The sequence below is a fragment of the Aptenodytes patagonicus genome, chromosome Z, assembly GCF_965638725.1.
Source record: "Aptenodytes patagonicus chromosome Z, bAptPat1.pri.cur, whole genome shotgun sequence".
NCBI lineage: Eukaryota > Metazoa > Chordata > Aves > Sphenisciformes > Spheniscidae > Aptenodytes > Aptenodytes patagonicus.
Window position 1 is genome coordinate 15355051 of NC_134982.1, and position 16587 is coordinate 15371637.

The following is a 16587-nucleotide window of genomic DNA, read 5'->3' on the forward strand; positions in this document are numbered from 1 at the left end:
CCGAGAAGCGCTTGCTGTGGCCAGAACCTGCCTCAGCTGGGCTCTGTGTGTAGTTGGGTCCATTCCTCTGTGTGAAAACAGGGGTGCAGTGAGTAAGTGGCTCTTCTATAGGTCATGATATTTTTCAAACAGTTGCAATACTTTATAGTCACAAATCATAAATAGTTTTCACTGTTCATTCAGTACAAGTTACTGAATGATCCAAGTCCCAGTTAATTTTTAAGCCTTGAGCTCCTGTGTGGCATGATGGTAAAACCAGTGACAAACAGCATTGATAGTGCTATACTCAAACCATCTTCACTTCATGTTAGCTTTTGACCTTCTGTCATCTCAGGGTCTCTGTGCACGGGAAATCAGACTCTTCCTGGCTCACTAGTCTCCAGTACATGGCAACAGGCATGGAGAGACGTTTATGATACAGCAGTTTTTATAATGACATAATCACGTAATGTCAATATCTTCCTTATATGAAGTAAAATGCCTAACTTGTGCAGACCAGTCCCACAGATCTTCAGCTGTGCAAGCTGACCATGGCCAAATGATGCCCAATTAAAGTTGTCAGTTCATGTCTGCCCTGAAAGCTAGGCTGTGTTTCACCTCAGTTTAGCGTATACACTGTAAGATGGTGTCCTTTGGTCATACTGACAACTTCTAGCAAATATGAAGGGAATGTTAAAGGGCGCTAGCTTTTCATGCTTTTGAAAAGGTAGGGGTTCATAGGCTCAAATGCTGTCTACAATGTGATAACAATGCACTTGTTTTTAAGTCATTCTGAAGCATTGCATTATTGCTGTAATGGGCTTGACTGTATCTTCTTCCCAAGGTCTTTTACTCGGAGGTCAAAGATGACAAAGCAGTTAAACAACTCTCACATGATGTTCCCCTGAGTTTGGATATGGTTAGCATGGTGAGTATTTCTTTTCATCAACAGTCAGAGCACTGGAGCGGAGCTCGCAAGTGGGAACTTGCAACTGTCTACTTGCTGCTGGTTTGTGAATTACACTGAGGATGTAAGCCACAGATCTGCTCTGGGTATTGAGCAAAAGGAAATCACAATGTTTTTCTGTAATCCAGTCAGTATGATACAGTTTTGCTCCTTGTTGTCTGACTAGTTTATCATGTAAAACTACTGGGATTTGCTTGCGTCTTCCAAGTACTGACCTTTGGCATCTACTAAAATAGAACTTTTAATTTTGAATATGCATTTTCTGTGCACTTCCACACATGGAAGGGGAATTGCATGACTCTATGCACAGTCAGAGTTGCAATATCAGTGTATGTGTATTGCAGTGTCTGACACAGGTAAGTGTGTGAGTTGAAGGAGACACAGTTTTCAGTGTATTTTTGTCTCTGTGTGAGACTGTGGCCTCCTGAAATACGGAAGTTAAAGTGTAATAGTGCTGCTTTAGTTGCAGTTGTGCAAGTCCATCTCCTGGAGGATTCCCTCAACTTCTGGTTTTTTTTGTTCTTGAAAGCACTACTTTTCCTCCTTAATTCCCATTTTCCCCCTTTCCTTTAGTTATGTTTTTCCTTTTAACTCTCCTTTGCTTTCTTATTTGTGTTATTTCACTCTCCCCTTCTCTTTCCTCCTTTCTTTTTTCTGTCCAATTTCCCCTTCCTTTTCCATTCACGAATGAACACCGCCCATCCTCTTCTGCTACATGGCTGAGCAATTAGTGCCAAGATGAAAGCAATTCCTTCATGCTTCTGTATGGTTTTAATACTGTCTGCTTTTAAAGGGTATTCTCAAAACATGCCAGTGCTTCCTCAGTGCAGAGAAGCTGCTTTTTGAGTTCAGCAAGGCAGAAACAGAGATTTTCCAGCCTCTGCTCAGGCAGAGAGTGAAGGAGTGTTGCAGGTTGGGTGCTGTGAGGGGAGCACTTTCATACCATGCTCTGCAAAGGGCAGTCCGTCCGCGAGACAGCAATGTTACCAGCACAGGAATCAAAGGCTTATGTGTGGTCACAGAGGAGCATTGCAGGCTTTCCAGTCTTTATTTTGTGATCCTTCTTCACAATTCAATTTTTTTCTCCTTTCTCTTCTACTCATCTTCATTCTCCTTTATTTCCTCACCCCTCTTCCTTCAGCCTCCCCACCTGATGTTCAATGATATGCATTCACTGGTATTTCCTGACTCCTGCTGGGCAGTGCTCAGAAACCTTCCCTGTGAGAAGCATGAGCGAGAGGGATGCTCAGATTTCCTGCAGTTTTCTGTCACTCTGATTGTTGGTTCTGACTCCTGCAGGTTTCTAGGATCATGGGAAATTAAAGAATTCCATTGCCGGGATATATTATTTCTTTATTTATGCACTATTTTCTCCCTTCTGATCTTTGTCTCTGTATTCCTCACCTTTTTTTTTTTTTTTTTTTTAATTTTAATCTTGACAGCAGTAATTCTTACTCACTGAGAGAACAGAGTCTGTATTCCAGTACTCACACAGATGAATAAGAGCCACATAGACTACTATATGCTGTGGCATTGGCCTTGTTTTAACTCCCTGACCTGTCATTTATGTGGTTTTGCTATCACTTTTTAGTATGTTACTTCATTAACAAGTCCTATTTTGCTTTTTCCCAGGGTCAACTTGAAGGACAAGCAATTTTTGTAAGTATTGTTTCACATGAAACTTGGTGGCAGCTGTGATTTAAAATGAAATTGAATGTTTCTGACCTGGTCTTTCCACAGATTCACACATAAAAGTTGATCTCAAATGTTGATTCTACTTAGCACTTATACAGCATCTTTTGTGGTCAAAATGTGGCAAATAGTAGCTAAAGCTCAAAATCCAGAGGTGGAGAAGGTGGACACGTGTAGGTATGGTGTAGGTATCCATTTAGCAATGGATAAACCTTCCTATCGGTCATCAAAAGCATTTATGGATGTCTCGTTTTGCTGGAGGAAATTTGTGTGAAAAATGAGCTATATCCGGGCAGTGAGGACTTACAGGGGACAGGGACAGCTGGGTAGTCAGACACAGAGTGATGGGGAAGAACAAAGCAGTCTGGTAGTGGGAGAGGAGACGGAGAGGAAAAACCCTGAGCCAGTCCAGCAAGAGCCGAGGCAGAGGAGGAGTGTGGGAAGAGGCCAGCCACGGAACACCCAGGAGGAAGGAGTGGGAGATTAACAACTAGTGTAAAACAGGTTTGAAAGAAATACCAACCCTCTTAATGGGTTTGCAGCTGGTGAATTATTCAGATTAATTATTTCCAGTCTTGCACTCGGTCCAGCCTGCTTCCTATGAGCAGTAAACAGGTCGGGCTTATTGTGAGGGAGAAAGCAAGCAGGAGGTGCTTGGGTTTGGGTAGGATGAGGGCAGCAATTTCAGTGTTTAACTGGAATCCCTAACATCAACAACCTCTTGCAAACTTTTTTCCTCTGAGATCTGTTCTAGGAATGGAGAAATCTCACAAAGTTGGTGGATCTCACGCAGCTTTCATGGTCTGAATTAAGGGAAGTTTGGTTGGACTGTAGGAGGCTGATGTCTGGATGAGACCTCAGGTTGTGCTTGAACTAGGACTATCTGGTTCGATCCCAGCTGAGCTGAGTTTGGATTATGGCATTTCAGAGTTGAGGTTCCACACGGGGCCCTTTTTTTCTGCTTCATAAAAATAACACTTCTGAGGCGTACTTGTTGAGAAGTATGACTGACTGGGATTAATCGGCTCCCAGCTGTCATTAATCCTCAGGAAGCGGTGTTCTTGCTGAAATGCTTTCTGTTACATTCATACCAAACCCAACAGAAATCTGCAATAGTTTTGTGGTTAAGTCTGCATAGTTCATGTTTCCGTCACTAAGACTCCTCTCCTGGTGCTCAGTACGACCATGCTGCTTTCTCAAGAGGCTTCTCTGGACTGTGCGAGACTGTCGTAGCAAGAGCTGAACTGGGTCGCCTGTTTCTGTGTGCGCGTGTGTGCATATGCCTGTGTGTTAGCAAAGTGGATAATGTATTATAGCTGTATTATGTCATCTTATAATAGAGAACGCATAAGTGAGAGCAGCCAGGAGAAGTGCAGATGCAGCACAATTTAATAAGGCAGTTGTTCTACTGGGCATAATATTCATGAAGTTGAGCACAAATATTAAAAAAAAGAAAAAAACCAAGAAAAATTAGCACGCTTTAAAGGTGGGAGGTTTTAGGTCAGGCACAGAGCCCTGGAGAGCAATAGTGCTCCCTATCAAATCACCAAACACAGCAGCACAAAATAGGGAGTGACCAGCTGAGACCAGTAGTGCAGGGAAGGAATTGTCAGGGGATCAAGTGTCAGCTTGAACCCAGCTCAGTTTCTGCAGCTGCGCTGTAGTCCAGGGTTTGATTTTTTTTTTTATTAAAACAAAACAAAAGAAAACAGAAAACAGGTTTTCTCTGGAAAATAATTTGTAATCCTGGTTTCTGTAAGGCGGCTTACTGCACAGCCTCACAAACAGTTTCAACATCGCTGTGTGGCAAGGCAGGGAGGTATATATGGTTTCTGCATACACCTGCCTCCTGTACCACAGAATAGGCATCACGTTGCTTCACCCCATTCAAGAATGTGAAATTGTAATGAAAATACCAAATGTCATTTTGCAGGGTTTTAGGAAGAGTGTTGTGTAAGACAAGAAAGTGAGGTTGGTGCCTAGTAAAGCCTCATTGGCAATGTAATGTCCAGTTTGGGGTATCATGCTTCAAAATATAGAGGCAATCTGAGTGGAGAGAAAGACTACAAAAATGATGGGGAGCTAACTCTTCCACATACCACCTAAATTCCTTATCTGTGAGGCCACTGTGTCTCTTCTGGGATGGAGAAAACTTCAGTTTAAGACTCTTCTCCTCAATACAAGCAAAAAGAGAGATGAAATATGTACTCCCAGGCTCCTGGACAATGGGGTACAAGGAAATGTGCCTCCAGAATCTCATTTGAAAGTGTTCTGGTGTGAGGTGGGTATTCCCTGAAATTGCCACGGGTCAGGGTAGCTTGATGATGTCCTGAATCTTTACCTATTCACTAATGTCTTGATCCTAGAAGATTAGAACATACTTGATCTCAAAGATACCCACTGTATGTCCAACAGCTGTGTTCATGGAGAGGACATTGCCACAAGAAAGAGGCCGATAGCCATGTGTGTAAGGCAAGAGAGCACCTTGCTAAGGTTTTGAGGGTACACATGTTGAACTTAAATACCTAAGTAGATACTAGGACTTTGATCTTGATTGGCCTTGCAGTCAATGAGAGTTGTTCTGTTTAGTTTATTGTAGACTTGAGCCTGGAGGTAATAATATGAGGCAAGTACATCAATATCCCACTCTCTGCAGAGGCCAAGTTCCGGAATAGTGTGAAAGCAATAAGACTCATGAAGGATTTTTTCCTCATAAGAATGAATGTAATAAAGAGGAATGCCGGCAGGAACAAATGCACACAGCTTAAATACAGATGGACAGTATGTATGGCATGGAGGATGGAATGGCAGGAGCAGGATCATCATTATTGTCATTGGGAGGAGGTGCTGGGTTTTCAGCAACTGGCTTTTCAGATCACGTTTTGAAAGATTTCAGTTACTTCAGCTATGAGACTGAAAGACCCAAATAAATCTTTTGGTTTGAGTGTTCTTGGTGCCTTTCTCTGGGCAGTTACTTTTCCAGCATTGTTATTATCTCTCTCAGATGAATCCGAATCATTCAAGCAGATCAAGGGTGAATGATGGAAAAACAGGATAATGGCCAGGTGGTCCATGTTAATAGGAAATCAGTGATGGAGCTCCAAAACTGTGGCTAAGAGAAATGACAGATGGCAGGGTGTTGCCAAACAATGTAGTAATAACGTAAGTTCCCCAAAGAATAGAGAGGGAGAGTCTGTCCAAAAGACCGTCATGAGGAAATTTAGCAGTTAATAAAATTTTGGGATTGTTTACTATTTTACTGCAACTGGAAATGCAGATTTAAAGTCTGTTCCAGTGTGAAGAGAAAGGAGATCTCTGCATTTTCACATGCACTGTGAATAATGTTTTTAATATCAGAGAATGAAAAACAGAAGAAAAATCTCTGTAAAAGAGTTTTTTTAAAAGTGCTTTTCTTCACAACAAAACAGTCTGTGGTGTAGAACTTGATATTTCTGTTTACTTGTATATGCTGTCAAAATTTGTAAATCTGGGGTTTGCATCTCTCTACACATAGGCTGCAGGTAAAGAACACCAAATTTCTATACATACATACACATGCTCCATTAAAGACCTAAATATCTGGAGCTGATCCATGCTATGTGCACCAGCCAGTGATAAAATGTAATATTTGGTGACGTTTGCTGATTTCTGGGAGATTTGAGCAGGGTCCTCTGAACAGTATTCAGCAGCACAAGCTCTTCACATAGAGGTTAGCATCGCCTCCCTTACAGTGGTTGTCTGTGGGTTAATCTTTCTGTGTTTATGGCAGAAGGACAAATAAGGGAAATGCTCGCTTCAGGTCAAGGCTGATAGCTAGGCTAGGAAAATTGTGAGAGGCGATGGAACTGGTCTATGCTCCATGAGAAATTAAAGACCATCAGTTCACACTGCGGCAACTTGCTTCGTTCCCAGGAGCTTCTACAGTCTCTGGATTTCAAAGAAAAACAAAACCAAAAAATAAAAAACAAACAAAAGAAAATGCACCAGACTGATACCAAATGCCAGCAATTGGCTCAAGAGAGGGAATAGTATGTGACTTTAACTTCACCAGCAAAAAAGCCAGACAGCGAATGCAAACGATCTGCAACCTTGTGAGTTATGCTGAGAAATGGGTCCAGGTCATCCCTGTGGATTCCCCCGGGGTGAAGCTGCAGCTTGAGAGGAAACACGTGGTGCTGTTTGTGTTTGTTGCTTTTGAGCTGGGCTGGGGACAATCCTCCTAGGAGGTTACATGGAAAATGCCGTGTAAGATCCCTGAATCCCAGCTCACAGCGCTGTCCCTAGTTACATGGAAGAGCTTTCACAATGTTCTTGTCTTGTCTTCTCTTGACTCTGGTAGGAGGTTGTTATTGGTGATCTAAAGCCAGGCACTCCACACCGCGTCAGTGTTGGAGCATACGGCTGGGCAGGGAAAGGACGACCCAGCATGCCCAGAGATGTGACAACCTTATCCCAAGGTAATGCTGTGTACGTGACTTTCTGTTGCAAAACTGGCAGGCCACACATCTGTAACACGGCAGGTCGCTCACACGTAAATCACTGTCATGTGCAATATCATAATATTTTACTACTACTTTTCCACAAATATGGGGTTTTAGAGGGGCAACAGGTAAAGGGAGAAGCCTCTAAATTTGATTCTCAAGTCTGTGGGTGTTGGGTTTAAGTGTGTGTAAGCCCATCCGCTTCTCTGATGCTGTTCCTTTGCATTTCTTCTGGCTTAGATAAGTGCATGCCCCCTGCACCGCCCTATCAGCCCCAGATCGTGGTAGTTTCTGATTCAGAAGTTGCGTTATCCTGGAAGCCCGGAGTGAGCGAAGGAAGTTCTCCCATCCAGTACTACATGGTGGAGTTTATCAGGCAAGTTTGCCAGTGCAGTCTGAATTTCAGTGTTTGTGCACTACAGGTTTTTTCTACCTAAACTGCACTATTAAACTGCTTATAGATGCTTCTCATGATTTGTTTACTTACTGTGCATAGTACACTTAGTTTTCCTCTTGATGTGTGTTGAATTACCATGAAAATTTAAAGACAAAACCAGAAATAATCTAATTTGTTATAAAATCACCAATAAGTCGTACCTTCTGATTGAAGAAAGTAAGGTTTCATTTGATCTGTTCCCTCTAATAAAGGCCTGGGTGAATGAAGTTTTAAGTTTCTCCTGTCATCAAATGCTGTCGAACCATGCTGAGAAAAGAGTGAGTGGCAGAGCAGTTCCCCTGAGCGGGATTACTCTGGGCTGCTACAGGAAATAATCCGGGGATTGCAAACTCAGTATGCTGGGTGGTTTTACCTGACAAAAGTCTTTTGGGTCTTGAGCTTGCAGGACTCAGACTTGCTTTGTTATCCTCATGCTAATCAAGTTTACATGAAATGTTGGCCTTTCTGTTTAGATTTTTTTGGGGGAGGTGGGGTGTTGTTTTTTTTTTTCTTCTTTTATGTTGAACTCTCTAAAATTTGCAGTAATAGAACTGAACTGTGAAAAGTTGCCAATCAAGTTGCTTTTATAAGATGCATATGAAGGGTCAAGTGGAGGTGGTTGTATCTGCATGCACAAACAAGTATTCATACCTGACTGTTCATATGCTTGTGTAAGCTAATATCTGCATACAAAGCTGTTTATTTTCATGTGCTTGCCCTATGTTTACCCTTACAGTGAATGCAAAATTCAACCTTTGGAAGTTTAATCCTTTGGGTGAACACTTGATGACAGATTTTAGTTGAGGTTCCTGGATAAGAAGAAAGAATTGCTTCTTTAACTACTCTGAACTGTAAAGGTCAAAAAATCATTCTTCAGAAAAACACATTCATTTTTAAAAAAGAATTGTTGTTGTTAAGACAGACAGAAAGAACTATTGGTTTTCAGTGCTCAAAGTATGGTTACAATCTAGAAGATATTGATATAATGAAAAGAATTCCCAGGCTGAAAGCCTGCTTGTGAACTTACGTTGCATTTTGTGTTTGAATCAGAATGCCCCATATTTAGCAGGAAGCCATCCAATGTTGATTGCACTGGGAGGCAGGACATGAGGGCTGAAGATACATTATGGCCATCATGTAAACTCTGAGGTAGCATTACCATGAAATTTCTCCAATATCTATTTTTTGAACACAATCATTATCTGAGCCTGTTTCTCTTCTCCCTATCTCTTCTCTCTCATTTGCTTGGTGGATGGGGAAAGGATTTTGTTGGGTTCTGATTGACCGCACTTCTGCCGCCTCCGTGCTTTTGTCAGAAAGTGGAGCCTGCAGGTTTATGTACACCTCTACATAGCACCAGGGGCCTGCTAATGGAAGAAGAAGTGGGTACCATCGTCTCCATCTGACACATTGAAAGTGCACCCTGGAATGTTTTGTTCAGCCAGAGAGTGGAAAGCTGCCTTCACTGTTTAAGTTGAACGATGGGAGTAATTGAAATTTCAGTGTTTCGTTCTTTTTAGACTTTGGGAAAGAATTTGCTAACAGCACAGTGTTTTGATTGCACTGTTTAGTTTGAGGTTTAAAGCTAAGCTTGAAGTGTATTTGTTAGTTTTGGGATTATGCTCTCTTAGACTCGGAAGCTTGATTATATATTTGGAGAAGGTTCAATGCACCATAAGCCCTAATGGCAATTAGAGGTAAAGATTTAACTTTGTTTCATTGTCTTTTGCTGCACATAGTTTTAATTGCTATAAAATGTATTAACATGAGTTAAAGCTGTTAAATTAAACCAGTGTGAAACCAAAACAAAACAGTGCAAGTAAATTTAGAATTAAGTCCTCTTATGTCAAAGAAATACAACATTATCTTGTGCTTTTGCAAAATTAATGACTTTCTTATGCAAATCTGTGATTTCTCCTGGGTGCAGCACAAACCTCTAAGAACTATTACATTTTTTAAATAATTTCAGTCCCCTTAGAACCAACTTTATGACTTTAACCCTAGAAAAACCATGTTAGGAGACTGAGTTGAGGGAAAAACACTCTTTTCATTTGCTCAACTGTGATACTGGGGATTAAAACCTCATGAAAATTCAATACATTAATTGTTTGCATATACCAGAATCTAATCAGAACCAGAGCTAACCTGCAGTCTGTTTCTGCTTGGGGTCTGAATTTGGGCCTTTATTTAGGCACTTGCATGGGTTTGCCTTGGGACCTTTTGGTTTGCTGTAGGCAGTGGAGGGCTGCAGGTGATTTCAGATGTAGGACGGACTGGGCTAACTCAGGCTCTGCTGTTGACTGTAAGAGGACGCTAAGGAGACCACAGTCCCAACTTGGCTAAATACTGAAAATCAGGAGGGCAAATGTAGGTCTACTGGTCACTGCACAGTTCATAGGGAATGTGTAAAAGAATGAGTTAAACCCAAAATAGCTAATGGAATCCATGGAAGATTGCAGGCTCAGTGTTAATAGTCTGTTGCTTTATGCTGAGAAATACTTTACGACAAACGGCATTCTTATGAAAGACCCTAAAGCGAGACCCTGGACTTAAACATACTAGTTCGGGTGTTTTGCCTAAAGATACTATAAAAAATTAATTCTCAAAAATGTCTTGGATATTTTCACTCGAATACTCCAAATACTCAAATTTTTAATCTGTTGAATGCCTACCCGATCTTCTAAACTTGGAGACTAACTTACCCAGATTTTTATAGTCAGCTAGGTTCTACAGAACCACACGTGTTTCAGCAGTGTATCCCTTAAAAGGAGGAGGTCACTTTCTTTTCATCTCCTTGGTACATAGATGGACTCAACAGCTTTCAATATTAATCTTGACATACAGGGGAAATTTTTCAGTATATCTGTAGTGACATAAAACTTCTGCTGCAATGAACTAGGTGGGTTCTGCCAATGAAACTGGGGAGATCTATCAGTATACAGATGTTAGGATGGAGCAGATTCAGCATAGTGTTGTGGGCAGATTTCTTGATTAGTTTGAAGCCTTCCCCTAAAAAAAAGGTGTATCCCTGCATCCATTCCGTGTTGAACTAGCTGTCCCTGGTGCTGCGCTGAACTGGGCATTCATATTTGGTTTTGTTTGCAAAAAACCCAAAACAACAGATCTGACCAGGGAGATGCCTCCTAATGCCCAGCAAAAATACCTTTAATACTGCTTTCCTGATTAATGCATGAAACAGATACATCTGCCTCAATATTTACCTCACTATTTGTGAGGTTTAAATAGTTGAAAAGTTAATTAATGAAGAAAGAGGAGTGGAAGATGTAGAAATTAGGGAGGAAATTCTTAACAACATTAGACAGCATCAGACTAATATTTAACAAAAGAACGAGGCTAGAAAATTGTCTACCTTTCCTTTCCTCAGAGTTGAACTGGCATATTGGTTGATATATTTTGTAGAAAGTGTCCCAATAAAGCTAAATAATAATAATTACTAAAAATAATATCCTATAGTGTGTTATTTTCTGCATTGAGTATTTTCCATAGCGAATAAGAATGTATTGTACTTGTCACCATATTTATTATTTGTAGGAATATTTTTTAAAAAATTTGGTAGAGCTGAATTTGCCACTTGAGTACAAACACGGCACAAAAGAACGATCAAAAACCATATAAAAATTGGATTGCTAGCAGGTGTTTCACTCTGTTAAATCATTTCCAGGTGATTTTAAGAGGAAGTTCAAGTGAGTATAAAATTGCTGTTCTCCGCATCAGAAAGATTTCCTTTCCTAAATTCAGTCAGCCCCCAGATTACAATGTAAAGCAATGATCCAAATATTTTGGGTGCGTTTGGGGCAGAATTCTGCCCTCGGTTTCTATCTGTCCAGTCCTATTGACTTTACCCATATGTTTATTATCTTAAAAACACTCTGACTTTGTCACTGGCCAGATTCTTACTGCATGGCCTTTCTGCATGGGAGATGCACAGCTGTAACTTTAAGAGCAGAAAATGACCGTGGAAGTTGTCTGATTTCTCCATGCACAGATACATCATCTGGAGGAGCCAGCCCTGCGAGGTCCTGGTTGGAGACAGAGAGATCTGTTCTGGTCCAGGGAATGTAGGTCTGCAGAAAGACAGGAAAAATGGCATCAAAATGAGTCCTTCTGGTGCAAAAGTTGACACAAACTGAATTTTGATGCAAAAAGCACCATGGAGACAGTTTTCAACAAAGTGTTCCCAGCTTAGAAAACACAGGCGCTGGCTGGCCCTGGATGCTGTCACCAGCTGAGTTTATTGTGTTTCTCTCCCCATCTGTTTGCCATTTTTTCATCTTGTACTGATTTGTTCACACAGGGAACGTTCTGGAGAAATAGCAAAGGTCAAGTGATAAATCTCACTCTTTCTCTCTCCTTCAGCTGTAGATGCTTACATGTTTGCATTTCCTTTATTATTCACTTCTGCAGAAGGAAGTCTTGTGAGAGATAGTCAGTGAAGGGGAAGGCTAGCCTATGGTTTGTGTTATCTCCTAAATCTTTGTCAGGTGCAATACCTCCTTTGGGTCCCTTCCTCAGAGGCATGTGTTTCCATTCGGGCACAGACATCGGCAGGGTCTGTTGCAAAGAGACTGTGAGGCAGCTCTTGAGCTAGCAGGAATTCCTTGGACTAGAATTAGAGCCAAAAAAGATGTGTACAGGAAAACTGAAAACACTACTAAGCAAGCATGTGGAAGGAAGCGATGTTAACAGCTTTCATATGGAAAACACTATGCATTTTCATTTTGGTCCAGGCTCAGAGAAGGGAAACAATGAAAGAGTAGCCAAAATAAATGCCCTCCTGTCTACAGGAAATGGTGGTGGAGGATCACTTAAGATGGTCTGTGTAGCTGTCATTGCCTCTTGTGCATTAATCTGATTTTATTTTTATTTTTAGCAAGACAATGAAATATTCGCGCCCTGTGTGCCATTGGGCACAGGAGCCAGGCAGCTGGGAGCTGCTGCTTTGTCACTGCATTGGCCTTCTGGCACAAAGCAATGAAACCTCAGTGATCAATAAATCTTGTATTGACTGGTAAAAGAAAACATACATTAACTTTGGCATTTCCTTCCAGCTGCAAATAAACAAATACAAAATGCCTGCCTTGTGCTATAATTTTCATTGGAAGACTGTTGGAGACATTTGCAGCTAGTCCTATGTAAACATTGGTAGATTCAGGGAGCACTTGGAGGTTATTTCCTGTAATAAATATCACAAGGACATCTTAGAAAAGGACACTGCAATATTTTCTCTGAAAGTAATTTCTGTCCCTGTTTTACTTTCATAGGCTTCGATTTGAATATTTTGGGTGGCCTAGACTTAATGTTTACAGTTTTATTTTGTTTGTATTTGTTTACCTTCTCATTCCATCCTCTCTTTGATAAGAAGAGACCACTTTTAGAGAGAGCAGAAATTGTGTGAAAGCATCAGAATACTCTCTCAAAGTATTTGAAGTAGCCCTCCCTTTTCTGGTGTCCCTCTGCATATGAACTTAAACATTTGACACCAAAGTGCCGTGTGAATGGTTGTACCGATTTCAGGTAGATTATAATGGCACTTAGAGCAAGTATTTATTGGCAGTTGGCTTCCAGTATGAATCAGGAGTTAACCAGGGATTTTCCAAAGGCAGACATGGGAATTTTGTTGCAAAATCCACATACATAGGCCAGGTTCTCTGCATTATTGTTTTTTTTTTTTTTTTCTTTTTTTTTCTGAAGAGAAGACTTTGGATCCAGATTTTCCAATGTGGATGGATTAACCTGATTGCCTGGGAGATCAAATGTTAGATTCTCATCCCGCTAATGCTTGTATATGTTTGAAGGGACTTAGTGGCATTAGAGCACAAACTGTTAGAAATAAATCAGGATCTTTCCCTCTATTGAGAAGTATTGCTTTATACAGCCAAATAGGAGATTGGGGAACTGCTAGTAATATACCTCCACTTGAAAACTGGGAACCCAAGATATCGTGAAAATGGATAAAGAGAACTTGATTTGTCAAACTGTCCTCTAAACAACCTCCTTGTTTATAAGCAAAATCTGAATATTGGTTTTGTATCACTGAATAGTTTTGATATCACAGGCTTTGCAGCTTAGTAATGGTTGCACAGTCTGGCCCCTTAAGAGTGAAGGATTTCAGTGATGATTTAGCAGGCTTCTATCTTATTTATTTTGTGTATTTCCCAGGAAGGTTTAAAGGCGTTTAATTTATACAGCCAGTTTTAATTCTTTATGATCTTGGCTTTTTTCGATCCTGAAGGCCAGACCTTGACAGCATTTGGACAGTAATAAGAGAGCAGATCCAGATGGAATCCATGGTTCTCAAGGGACTTCTCCCAAATACCAAGTATCAGTTTGCCGTCCGAGCAGCAAACACCTATGGATCCAGCCCCGCCAGTGCACCAAGTGATGTCATCCGAACATTCAGTGAGTAGAACCACCTTTTTGTAATTAAAGCTATATAAAAATAAAGTAGATCTGTAAATAAAGTGTATCTGGGGTAGCCTGTGGAGGGCTGCTGGTGGAAAGAGTTGCTCTGCAAGCACAGGCACCCCCAATCTGACACCTTTTGGTCCTATCCATGGAGCTTGCAGCATCCTGTGAAAGTCAAGCCACAGGCAAAGATTTGAAAAGCTCCAGGCAGAAGCACTCTCATGCCGTTTCTCTGCTCTGTAGGTCATTGCCAGATATTTTTGGATCTCTGCTTACTGACTCTTGTGCTGGCTTTGTGCAGAACTGATAAGTGAATATAATGGGGAGAAATGAGAGAGACAAGTCTATTGTTCATCTTTTTTTTCTGTTCTTTGAAACTGAACTGTACATATTACATTTATAATTTAAACAGCTCGGAAAGGCTAAAGCCAATCTATACTGTTTTCTGAGGAGTAAGGCTCTTAAACTATTAAGCACAATCATGAAAATAATGATATAAACAAGTAAGCATCCCTTTTTGATCAGAAGCTGCATAGCAAAAATATTAGGTGAAAATGCATTCAAACATACTTGAATAATCACGTTGTTTACAATTATATTCGCATTTGTGTAGCAATGTAGGCCATTGCAAGTAGGGGTAGATCCTGCGCACATCTTCTGATGGCCTTCCTTCGGCTATAATCCTCTGTCAGTGCTACTGTCTCCGTGGGCTGACTTTGAGGTGCTGTTTCTCCTCATCACCCCCAAAAGTCATAGCTGTATGTGAGAATCCCAATCAAGCCAACACAGAGCATGTTGGGAATCGTACAGATCACATCTCTTGCAGAGCGAAAAACCCAATGTCACAAAGAGAGTTGGTGCAGGAAGCAGAGCCAAGGCTGGCAGGGTATGGGGACTAACTGAGCTACATCCTTAATGTGCCAAACTTTTTACTGTGTTTAAAAGGTTTCAGTACTTCTAAGTTCCGGTTTTGAAAGCATTTATAGGGGACAGAATACCACGCAAGAAAAGGCGTGGATATAATTTTAGCAGATTAATGAACTATAAAAAAAGAGCAACAAAACTGACTTTTTTTCTTTTCCCACCTGCATGTTCTATTGCAAATCATCTTTAATTAACTGGTAGAAAATGATCAGCTGATATTCATGTAGGACTGTGAGCTCTGCAAAAAGAATTTGCATGCTGCAGAAATGTGGACCACGTTCTTAGTGATCCACCAATTTAACCTGCTAAGGATTTATTTCTAAATTGCCTCCTTTTCTTGGAATCTTTTGTTTTCATTGACTCTTACACACCAGTTTCCATTCTTTTTTCCCCTCTGTCATAAATTCAATCCCTTGAACAGTTTGCATGAAGTTTGTTATGGCTGATGAACTCATAAGTTTAACTTCTGAAGCAAATGTTTGTGAAAACCACAAAGGTGCAGTGTGCTCTGTGGTTCCTTGGCCCCTGGTTCCTCAAGGGTCAGCTCCTGCTGCCTCAGGCACACTTGTGTGCTCTTCGGTATCCTGTTTATCTTTGGATGTGAGTGGCTGCATTCTTTGGTCAGAAAAGATAAAGTGTTTAGCTCTGTTAATAAGGGTAGAGTAGTCTTCATGCTGCACTTATTACTGTGGTAGTCTAGGAAAGGCATTTTGCCTTTGGAAACCACCTGTTCTGCAGAGACCTGTCAAGATGGCTCTAAAACATGGATTTTTGTCAGTAGAGCTTGGAATCAAATTCACGCTCTGTGTATATAAACACTGATTTCTGGAGAGGTTCACAGGGGGCATAAGCTTGACCCTCTCTGCCTGGATCAGATCTGAAAAGTGAATGTATTACGCGTGTTGCACTGCTTTCTGAATAGGCTCAAAAGCTCTGTGCCGGTCCATGATAAGCACATAGGTGCCGCTGTGGCTGAGAGGTTGGTCTCACCGTGCCAAGGGGCTGGCAGTGCTTGGGGGAGACTCTCATGAGCGGGCAGAGCTCCCGCAGCCTGGGGCCACGTCATGTCCGTGATGTGCTCCAGCCCTGCACCAGGTCGCTTGTACGTAGGGCTACTTTAGCAAACTCTGGGTCCTTTGGCAAATGCAAATGTGGTTCCTTTGCCAGCCTGCTCTTAGTTTCCAGGGTGGATTTTGCAAATAGGCTTAAAAACTACATATAGCCACTATCCATGAAAGCCTGTGTTATCTTGTGTTGTCGTAACAACCAGCTTTTTGCAGAGCAAGGAGTGGTGTTCAAAGGCAGCAAAGGATGCGTGTCTTTAGAAATAAGTTCTGTGGCTTTCTGGAAGCAGGAGTGTAACTGAGTATAGCAGCTCTCACTTGGCTTTAGTGGTGATGTCTGTGTAAGAAACTAGTTTGATGTTAACCCGATACACAAGTACATTGTGCATTAGTAGAAAAGCTAAACTTCTGCTGTGAAAAAATTTCATGATTAAAGCCATGCATAGCCTGAGCATTTATTTTTCCCAAAAACACTAAAAACCTTGAGGAGTGATTTAAACCATTAACAAGTTTAATGTAACAAAAAAAATGCATGCTAAGCTTAAGGGCAACCAAGTAAAACTTACTCCTAGTTGACATTATGTATCTGCAGGTACCTCCCCCCTTCTAGTAGCCAGA

The 16587-nt window shown here is 41.2% G+C and overlaps 1 protein-coding gene across 1 annotated transcript in view; it reads left to right on the forward strand.

Annotated features, from left to right (window-relative positions):
• Nucleotides 1–16587, forward strand: part of EGFLAM (EGF like, fibronectin type III and laminin G domains) — a 79364-nt gene that overhangs the window by 22661 nt on the left and 40116 nt on the right. Inside the window, exons 3-7 of the mRNA XM_076362830.1 lie at nucleotides 824–907; nucleotides 2579–2605; nucleotides 6978–7095; nucleotides 7360–7495; nucleotides 13809–13975. Of these exons, the coding sequence (XP_076218945.1) occupies nucleotides 824–907; nucleotides 2579–2605; nucleotides 6978–7095; nucleotides 7360–7495; nucleotides 13809–13975 (532 nt within the window). The remainder of the gene's footprint in view (nucleotides 1–823; nucleotides 908–2578; nucleotides 2606–6977; nucleotides 7096–7359; nucleotides 7496–13808; nucleotides 13976–16587) is intronic.